Consider the following 10,592-nt stretch of genomic DNA (forward strand, 5'->3'; position numbering starts at 1 on the left):
TAAAGGGGAAAACTCTGTTGCAGGCATTAACGAGCTCTCTTGCACTTCGTTTAGGGGCCAATGCATTAGAAAGTGAAATTTGTTTAGTGACATGTGTCCAAGACCCTGGGATTAAGCATTCATTGGCGGACAAGTGGGAATTGGTAAACAAAGTGGATTGCTTGGTGCTTGGCAGATGGAGAAACAAACACATTTGGCAAAAAAATAAACACGCAAGTCAATCAGATCCCTTTCCCCCCTGACCATTTGGAAATGGTAATTGGCTGCCATATGAGAGCAATTTGCAAGGCAAACTGAAAATCATTTTCAGTCTTTTGTTTGTTTTCATTATCGATAAATGTTTGCCTATTGTTATCGCGATGCGACTGCGACTGTCAGTGCCCCTGCCACTTCCACTGCCACTGCCACACAAGGCGAGCTCGCTTGCCTTGCCTTGCGCCGACTCGCTTTTTCCAATGAAAAATTGCCAGGCCCCAATTTTGGTGCGCTTACTTTCCTGTCTAACCATTTTCGTTTGGGAAATTCGCTTGTCAGCCAAGGATATTTTGCATTGCAATGGCAATTCATCAACACCATCCGATTTGTCATGCGGCAGACGCATAATTAAATACTTTCACCTGTGCACCACAGATGCACAATTGCACAGCAGGCAGGCACAGCAGCCCCCAGCAGCCCCCAGCAGATAGATGGCAGATTCATTTTCATGGCCAACAGCCTTAAGCTGGCATTGCACGAAGCCAATGGCACTAAAAATAGTTGCACTGCCTTTGCGAGAAACACATTTTGTCTTAATAGCCGCACTTCACGCACACACTCAGAGTGGCATCAAAGAGTGGCGGAGTGGCAAGTGTCGGGTGCAGTTGCAGGTGCCGTGGTTTGTGGCAATGCGTGAAATTGGCAATTTCTCACCTGAAAAAGCTTTCTGTCACTTCTCTGGGGGTCGCCGCATTTCTTTGTACGACTTTTGTGAAGAGTCCTAAAATTATAAAAATAATATTTCAAGACCTAAATTAAAGATAGAAGTTTTTAAATTTTATTAGCTAAGAAAATGGATGGAATTGTTCTCCACTCTATCCATGACTTGCTCGCATTCTTTGTATGTTTTGAAAAACATTTCCCATTTGATTTAAGTCGGAAGAACCTTAAAGTTTGCCCACACACATCCGCTGGAACGCCCTAACCGATGACTGAGATTTCTCCAGAAGAGCCAAATGTTTACACTAGCCACTAGCCCCACCCTCAAGCGAAAGAGAAAATACACCCATCCACCCATTGGGCGGCAGCAGCAGCTGTGTGCGTCGAGTGGGCCCAGATGCCGGCATGGCGCGGCGCGTATCTTTCGGATTGAAGATACTGCATCGCAGGCGCAGATACATTTTTTCTTGTTATTTTTAAACAAAGTGCACGACCCAAGAGCTCTGCAGCGTTATGTAAGTGTGTGCGTGTGTGATACACACACATCTCTGTGTGTCTGTGTGTGTGTGTGCGTGTGTTTATTTTTTGTGGCCCGCTTGTTTGTTGGCTCTGTACTGGCCTTTCCTTTGTGCATCTCGCAGATATTCAGTGTCGGGGCGGTGGCTAGAGAATGGTTTTGATGAGCGTCAAGCGGCCCCCAGGAAAACTCAATACAGTGTTTGACAAAAAAAAGAAACAAGATACTAGATGTACGATCCCCTCTACGTTGCTGCACTGCGGCAATGAACTCTCAATGAAAGTGCAATTAAGTGGAGGCCTGCAATGGCTGTGGCTGTAGCCTGCCTGCCGGCCTGCTAATTACATTTATCGTTTAGATGTTAATTACAAAGAGACAGAGGAAGAGAGAGACAGAGGACGGGTGGAGCGACCTCTCTGACTGATTATGCAGCAGCCACAGCAACACAGACACACACCCTCGAACGCTCAGAGGGCGAGGTCAATGATATAACACATGATTAACTGCCAGCAGTTTCAGCATTGTCTCTGTCTCTGTCTTCCTAAAGGTCAGGTCACCCAACGCAGTGGGTCTCTCCACTCTCCACCCTGCACCATTCTATGGCACGCCATTGATACTTCTCGTAACTCTGCTTTGGGCATCTCTAGAGACTTTTATCTCCATTGTCTGTTTGTTTATAGTTTATAGAGACTGTTGGCAGCTGCCGCATTTGGAACGGGCTTAAACTGGCATAAAATAGTTAAGCCACAAGATACATCCACACACTCGCATGAGTCATGGCAAACGAAAGATAAACATTGTATGAAAATGAAAGTAGCACTCACTCAAGTCTTAGATATGCCGTATTTAGTTAGATTTCGTTAAGAGTCTGGCAAATGGACTCTCTAAAGAGTGTGGCCATTCGATTATGGGAATGTTGTACGGCGAGTTAAATTATAATTGCAGAAAAATTACACATTAAAAATAAACATAACCACTTGGTTTTTACTCATACTCATTTTTAGCTATTTTCTGCATTTTTCATGTATTTTATTTGCTTGCAAAATAATTCCAAAATTTGCATATTATTTTTTTATTTTTTGCTACAAAATGTACATGTCTCAACACATTTTTTGGGTGTGGGTCAAACATGATATGGGAGTACTTAGATACGATATACTCGTAGAATCTCTCTTCCCAGGCAAGAGCATGACTCGAGCTTTGAGCAGCCCACAGATGGTAGACCCAAAACGCGTTTCAATTCGTAAAGAGGGGGGAAAAGTCTGCAGCGGCAGATGGGGGCAGGTAGTGAAAGCGCCAACATCTTTTACGTGGTATCTTGTCTTTGGTTTTCCTTAAGGCCCAGGCCCCAGACGAGACTGCAATCATATTTCACCTCTGCGCCAGAGTTTGCTGCACTTGTCGTGGTCGTGGTTGCAGTTTTTTTGTTTCCTTTCTTTCTATCCATTTGTTGCTGCGGTGGCTATAAAAATAACTGAACACTGAACACCCGAACATAGCCGAACCCGAACACTTGCCATTGCCACACTCTTGGCCAAGTTTGGCAACGGTTTTGACGGCTGCCAGAGCCATAGCCAGAGCCCAGCAATCCACCGAAAAACCGGCAGCCGCTATTCAAAAACGAGTTTCTGATATTTGTTGTTTTGGTTGATAGTACGAAATACTAGTACTAGCACGAGTGCTAGTATTTTTAACTATTTTTTGTTGGCCACCATTTATTTTCATTCATTGGAAGTCAAGCGTCAAACGGAAAACTGCCAAAAAGTAGACGCAAAACTTTGCTTGCCGTTCGTCGTTATGCCCTCTCTTTTATGGAGTTCCATTAGCTTTAGCATGCAGTTTGGTAACTGTTAATAGCTTTAGCATTCGTGTGCTCGAAAGACAGGTGCTCAAATTGCCATAATATTATTTTCATTTCTATTTTTTCCCCCATATCTCTACTTCACTTCTTAGGGAATTTCAACTTCGAACTTATTTACTTCGTTTTTTGTCTCTCTTTGTAGCTGTGTGATTTTTGTTTTCTTTAGGTTTTCCCTCTCGCTTGTTGTCGATGGGAGGCTTGTTGTTGGGGGGACTGGAGACTACTCGCAAGTGATTTTCTTCAACGTCGTCTCCACTGGGTTTTAATGCCATTTTCGTGCCTTGGCTGTTGCTTTCGATAAATGCCCACAGCCAAAGACAGAGTTGAGTTTTTCCGGCTGCAGTTTTCCCCCTAGTGTCTGGTGCTCAATTCAATTGCTGTCTGTTGGCTAGGGTGAAGAAGGATGCCAGGGGACAGGGTAGCACAATGGCAATTGGGATGTGGTAATTACCACAGGTAGCTGACGTATGTTGCACGTTACTCAAGCAGGTGTTTACGTGCGTCTGCTGCGGATCTTCTGTTTGTTTTCCCATGCAATTGCACAAACACAAAATGGAATCGATCGAGCTTTGATGCGGGAAACCTACACTATTTTTATAATTATTATTTGCATTTAATGCGAATTGGTATTCGGGGATATTCAGGAACTATTTGCGTGTGAAAGAGAACAATCTTTGTGGTCTCAAAGGATTTCAATAGATATTTTTAGGGTATTCAACTATATCCTCATCAAGTTATTGATCTCTTTTTGTTCCCACTCTCCCTGATATTATATTGTATACTTTTTTCTGATGTGTTGGCATTATTCTTTGGCTTGAATTGACGGCCCACGCGACTTGCAGAAACAAAAAAGAAAAACCTGAAATCTGTCGTAAGCCCAAAAGACATTTATAAATTGGTTTTCTGAGTTGCTGTTGCTTATGGTGTTGCTGTTGTGATTCGCTTTTCGAGCAAACAACCCACATGATTATATACAATAATGAATGGAGGCCCCCCCTCACACATAACCCGTCCCGCAGCCCGTCTAAAATCTTTAATTGGCCTCAACATTGAAATGTCAGACGAGTGAGTAGTCGGTAGCATAATAATTATAGACAATAAATTATGATCATAGGCTATTTGTATTTGCATGCCATGTACGCGAGTACTGCCGAGTATTACCTTACTTATTCAGATCATATTTCCTATATTTAATTCCAGTTAATGCTGCATATATGACAGACCCACACGACATCGACAGCGACAGCGACTGAAGAGACACGTAAGTTGAGAGCACGAAGCGTGCAATTAAACCCCCCCGCATAAACTATAGAATATTTATGTAAATTTTTGCAAATATTAAAGAGTAAAACTTTGTCTCTGGTCTGACCCCAATCCGAGTTGTTGTGCTTCAAATGAAGCAGACAGCGGGAGGACTTGTGTGTAGGATTAGGGTAGGGTAGAGTCGGGTCCACTCCCATTACCCAGTTGGGTTCCTGTGCAGGCGGACATAGTTCTTTCTGTATATAATAAATGCGGATTTATTTACCCTTTAAGATAAAGCAAATTCTCTCCTACTGTTAGATATTTGAAGGCATTTTAAAACCCAAAAAGGCCACTCCCCAAGTTCGTTTTAGATTTTTGTATACTTAACTATTTATTTAAAAAGAAAATTATTCGATTGGTCTATTTTCCGCACGATAGAGTTTAATTGCATTGAACACTTTTTGAACAATTTTTGTAAATTATAATTATAATTATGGAGATATGCAGTATTTTGTACAATCCATTTTTATTTCAGTTTCTGTTCATAAGGTCCTCTTCGAACACAAAACTCGCATTCGTATCGAACTGTAGCTTCCTATCAAAGTACCATCGAATCATCAATAAATAATCACCAGTCGGCAAAGGTACCTGCAGCAGGTCAGGTCTTAGATAAAAATCCTTAATAATCTGTGGACCCTATAATGGGAATTTGAAATGCTTTAGCACTAGTGTGAAACAAACTTTGGATTATTGTATTACTATAAAGGGGCATGTGTGATTTATATTGGTGTACTGTTTGAAGAGCGCATAAATGATTCCAACAAGGGGATTATTTGGCTTTCGAAAATACTGACAGATATCAACTTTGACCTCATAAAGCCATGGCTTATAGCCATTGGCCCTTTTAAATATCTTTCCATATGCTGATGCATCGTTGACCGGATGTAATATCGTCCCATTCATATTGAAAGTCACTTTGTTTCGACTGACGGCCTTCAGACGACAATTTTGGAATACGAACCACGATTTATTGTAACTCTCGCAGACCAAGTTCGTAAACTTGAAAACTAACGCATCCTGAAAGGAGCTCATAATGCAGGATTAACACATTTCGTAACAAGTATTGGGATTTACTTACATGCTGATCGAATATTGAAGTTAGAAATATTCCGAATAGAACACAGAAGATTAGCTTGGACTTCATTGCTACTGAACGAATGATCAACGAATGGCCGTTTAATTCTAATAATGAAATAATCCTAGTCAGTTTTTATGCGCACGAGTAGTTTTTTTCACATTTTACACATTTATCTATTCGGTAATCGTGTTTGGATTGTATTTAAATGTACATATGATATAATATGAAGAGAAATTTGTATTTGTGTGCCAATTAACCAATGTATAATTATCTTCTGCAGCGTTTTCCTAATACAAACATTAAAATTAATGTGTCTATTAGTCCAAACTTGATCTGCTTATGCTAAGGATGAATTCAGGAGCTCTTTGCCTGGCTATTCGAGAGAACCATGTGTTTGGTTATCATGAAATTCATGAATGCCTGAGCCTTGTAGAGTAACTAACACTTCGGTCCTTGTGTTCGTTCGGTCCTGCTAAAGTACAACACGTGGAAGTGAGAGGCAGCAAAAAGAACGCGAAAGAGTGAGAATATGAAAATGAGAACATCAGTTGAAAAACTTGAACAGTAAAGGCGTTAAATGATGTCAGCAGGATGTATGCATATACATAAATATGTATGCATAATCCACAAAGGATGCTGCGCTGTGCCACTAGGAAATTGAATCGTTTAATCGATGATGTCACTGGAGGTGGTAGCGTGGGAGCAACTCTTGCGGCAGGCTATAAAATTGATTTTGCATTAAAATTCGTTTAAGAAGCAAATTCCGTTTGCTGCTTACCGAAGTGCGAAACAAAATTTGAGGCGTGGAAACAACACTAAAAATCAATTAAATTCCTATTTATATAAATAATAGAAATTAAAAAAAAAAAGATACAACAAAAAGTGGAAAGAGGCGCCTCGCCGATTCTTATTCGCTCTCTCAGTCTCTTCCTCTCTGTGCCTCTCAATCTGCGGCTGTGGCTGTGGATGGGAAAATGTTTGGCTCGTGGCTCTGTTGGGTTGCTGTTGGCCAACCGCAGCATCGTTTGCTGACCCAATTTTGACCGGCTAAGAATAGCGAAAAATGCTTGTCGGTTTCGAGCATCGTTCTGCGTCAAATTACAACCGAGAGAAGTGCAGCAGGCAGCAGCAGTGACATCTCTCAGATACTCGTACTTTCAGTTTACAACTATGCTTTAGGAACTATCCTGCAGAAAATCATTCATTTAGGATAATTATTCCCACACAATAACAAATAATTTTTGTCATCTTAAATCTAAACTGCAGAATTATTTTGAATTCGGGATAATTTATTAAACCCATTCTGTCATCGCTTGGAACATCTCTAATTAATTAAATGCATATAATTTATTTATTCACGTCCCCCATTTGCTGCCAAGTAAATTACATGAACGAATTTATAACAATCAGAACTGCCCAGTCCGGGTCCGAGTCCCATACCCATTTGTTGGCGCCCAACCAAAAGCCGGCGACAAGTTTTATTCCAATTACAAAAACTATACGAATTTTCTCATCATTTTTCACTTGTCATCTTGTTGCAAAGAGGCCAAAAGAAAAGCGCCAGAGGGCGTGTGCATCTCTTTACGTCTCTTTAATTGTCACACTCGAATGAATATGCATTTCCATTTATTTTGGGTTTGTCTTTCGGCTTAAATATCTAAAGATTCAATCTACATACATTTGAAAACGTTTCTCAGGCATTTCCGCATTGTTGTTCTCGTCATAAATCAATTTGTTGCAATCTAAACAATTCCGCGTGAATATGTCTGTCTGCGTGTCGATCAATTGAGTCGTAGGTACCAAAATTAGAGAACAAAACACACACAGACCTGACATACACAAATCAATCAAGCGTCGCTGACTATTTGCATATTTCTTTATGCCCCCAGAGGCGAGAATTCTCGAGTCCCCACAGAGTTGCACAGTTTTTTTGGGAGGGAGGAGGTGCTAAAAAAACTTGATTTGAATTCAAGCTGTGATTTATTACCAACGCAACTTTATTATAAATACCATATATTAATCACAAAAGAAAAATTCTTCCGTTCATATTTTTCTTTGCCAAAAATACTCGAAATGTGTGGCAATTTATTGAAAGGACGAGAAACTTTGAGACACGACATGAAAATTTCACTTACAAATAAAAGAAACGCTTTAAAATTGTCGTCACATTTCTCGTATTTCCATTCGGCAATTCTTAAACAAATAAAAATGCCAAAAATATATTCAAATTACGTGACTGACATCGTCAAATCACAGAAATGGATTAGAAAGTGTTCAAGCGATTTCTTATCGGCGGCAATTACCAATAACTTCCAATTGCGTCTTCCCCGCTGCTCACCTTTGGTCCCACGATATTGAAAACATTTGTTCGATGCGTTCTCATTTGTAGATACAATATCTATAAATCTATAATTAGAGTATTCTTCATGTTTTACGTTACTTTTTTTCGATTGTGACAAAAGTTCTCACGTTGCTTGTTCTGGGTTGATTTCGATTCCCTTGTCGGTTGGTTGGGTTGGTTTGGGGTTGGGGTTGACTTTTCCTGACTTTTGTTCCATCTGTCTCCCCATTGTGTCTTTGTCAGTGGCTTTTGCAGGGAAACAAGCCTTAAATATGATGCCACTGCAGGGGCGAAGCCTCATTAACGAACAAGTGGCACCTCCATGCACATCGTAAGGCAAAAAGGACTTGAAAATTTGAATAAATAAATAAAAATAATATAAATTAAATAACGACTAAAAAAATATTATCAAACGCGGAAAGTACTAAAAAAAAGATTTCTTCAGGTGAGGAACAAACGAAAATCAATTAATTTGTTTATAAATGGTGGAAAATCGTTTGGGAGGGAGCGACTGCTGAGCATGGTCTATTTCAAATAATTATTAAAATTTTCCTGGCCATGGGCCAAGATTTCTTTGCTTTTCCTTTCGGAATTTTCAATTTAATTTTACTCTCTCTCTCTCTCTTGAGAGAGTGAACCTTGATCTTGTCCGGCAACAGCAGGGGCCATGTGCAACACTTTAAAAGCTATGAAATGTGTTTTCCATCCATCTCTCTGCATGTCTCTGCTTCTATTTTGTATCTGCGAGTAATTGTGGATATTTGTGTTGCCGCCCACCCTTGAAAAATGTGGCCAAAGATGAGTCATTTCGCTCGGTTCAGTGTTAACCCCACAGAATGGAAATGTGTTCACCCTTGTCGCGGTTCGTGGCTTGTGGCTTCTCCCTGTTTAATTTGAATTTGAGTTACCCTTCCTGCCTCAACAAACAAAGCGTTGTGCGGGCGACAGTCTCTCCCCGGAGATGCAAAACAGACAGCAACAAAAAATCGATAAGCGCTAAAGTTGTTATTTTCTTTGGACTTTAATTTGTATCAGCCCAACCCCCAAACCCACGCAATGACATAATATTCTGGCTACTCCCCCAGCAGAGTGTCCCCACAAGGCTGTTGTTTAAAGACCGAAAAAGAGAAGGACACAAGAAAAAGAGAAAGAGAGTGGTAGGCGTCGAGTTGTCGCCAATTGACTGGATCCCCCCTTGGGTGGTGTTTTCCCAAGAGCTTTGGACTGATGGTGGGGGGTCATTGTGCGTGCTCTTTTTACGACTTTCTTGGCGCCAATACCCCCTCCAATGAGACATTAGTAATAAGAAATTAGTTTGGCATTGAGCAAGGCATTTTTTGTTGACTTGAATTTGTCGGGTATGGTTTGCCAAAAAAGGATTGATATATCCTTTGGCATTTGCTGAGAGCTTGATATCCCGCATTGTAATTGAAGGGGTCCCTTCCCATTATACGGATTTGCTTTTGTTTGAATTTCTGAAAAGATTTCAACACAACAACCTTTGCCAAAGCAATTCCCTGTCAAAAGAAATTCAAGAACAGAGGAGTAAAATCTACACAAATATCTCTTTAGCGCAAATTCTAAATTGTTTACCGAAAATTCCTTCTTTCGATAATGAATCGGAATCCAAATCCCACAAGTCTTGGAAGGCAGAAGGGAGCCTTGGTGCTGGAGGTGCTTAAGGTGTTGGGTCGACCCGCCAGCATTTCGGAGGTGGCCGAACGGGTATCCACGGTGTACAAGCTCCCACTGCAGCCCATCCAACCCGTTGTGGCCGATGTGCTGAGAGCGGGCGTGGCTAACGGATTCTTCGAGTGCCGCTTTGGCTGCTATTCGATGGTGCCCAGCGTGGTGGAGCAATTGAGACGGGATATTGATGAGTATGCTGTCAGAGTTCTTACCAGGAAAACAGCTCAGCTATCGCCGCTGATGAAGATGCTCCAGCGGTTAGATGAATCTCCGCTAGTGCCTGGGAATAGCAATCGTTTGGTGTACATGCACGATCCAAACTATCCACAGTGGAGTTCAGTCTCCGACAATCACTGAGATTCAGAGTCCTTCACTGAAGTGCTGAAAAAATAATTTAATTCGCATTGAAATCCAATAAAGCTGAATTCTTTGAAGCGTTGAAAATGGGGCAATGACTCGTCCTCGTTTGTGGAACACTCTGGAACTCGCATTAACTGAGAACATCGACGCCCATCCGGGGGCTATTGTCCTTTGTGTGCGGGACATTCACATCATTCCACAATCCACATTCCGCATTCAACAAACACTCACAAAGAACAAACAGCTGCGTCGGTCTTGTGGTTTACTTTTTCCATTTCTACTACTCCACTTTACAGTTTCCCATTCCCCGAACTAGGTTTCATTTCACAGTAGCCCCCGAAACTCCCTTTCACTGCTCTCCCTGTGTCCTGTGTCCATTGTCAGGTTGTTGCCTGTCTAGGAATAAAAAAAAACCCAAGGAAAAGTTCAAACTCGAGTTGCAGCAGCGCTTTACTGGCTCATTTGCCTTTGGCTTTTGTCTGGTTCACTTGTCCGTGTGCTCTTCAGGTGCGATACCCTACAGCAA

At 41.3% G+C, this 10,592-nt stretch overlaps 2 protein-coding genes across 2 annotated transcripts; one reads left to right on the forward strand and one right to left on the reverse strand.

Moving 5' to 3' along the window:
- Window positions 1-5,069: 5,069 nt before the first annotated feature.
- LOC117583154 lies at window positions 5,070-5,742 on the reverse strand. The gene is made up of 3 exons (XM_034271348.1): window positions 5,677-5,742; window positions 5,298-5,615; window positions 5,070-5,234 (listed from the first exon to the last, which is right to left on the reverse strand). The coding sequence occupies exons 1-3, from the start codon at window positions 5,740-5,742 to the stop codon at window positions 5,070-5,072; spliced, it is 549 nt and encodes a 182-aa protein (XP_034127239.1).
- A 3,818-nt stretch (window positions 5,743-9,560) lies between these two features.
- On the forward strand, window positions 9,561-10,150 carry LOC117583193. The gene has a single exon (XM_034271396.1). It carries the CDS (start codon window positions 9,632-9,634, stop codon window positions 10,061-10,063), a length of 432 nt encoding a protein of 143 aa, XP_034127287.1. The 5' UTR covers window positions 9,561-9,631; the 3' UTR covers window positions 10,064-10,150.
- The last annotated feature ends 442 nt before the right edge of the window (window positions 10,151-10,592 follow it).

Source organism: Drosophila guanche, unplaced genomic scaffold (assembly GCF_900245975.1).
Source record: "Drosophila guanche unplaced genomic scaffold, DGUA_6, whole genome shotgun sequence".
Lineage (NCBI taxonomy): Eukaryota > Metazoa > Arthropoda > Insecta > Diptera > Drosophilidae > Drosophila > Drosophila guanche.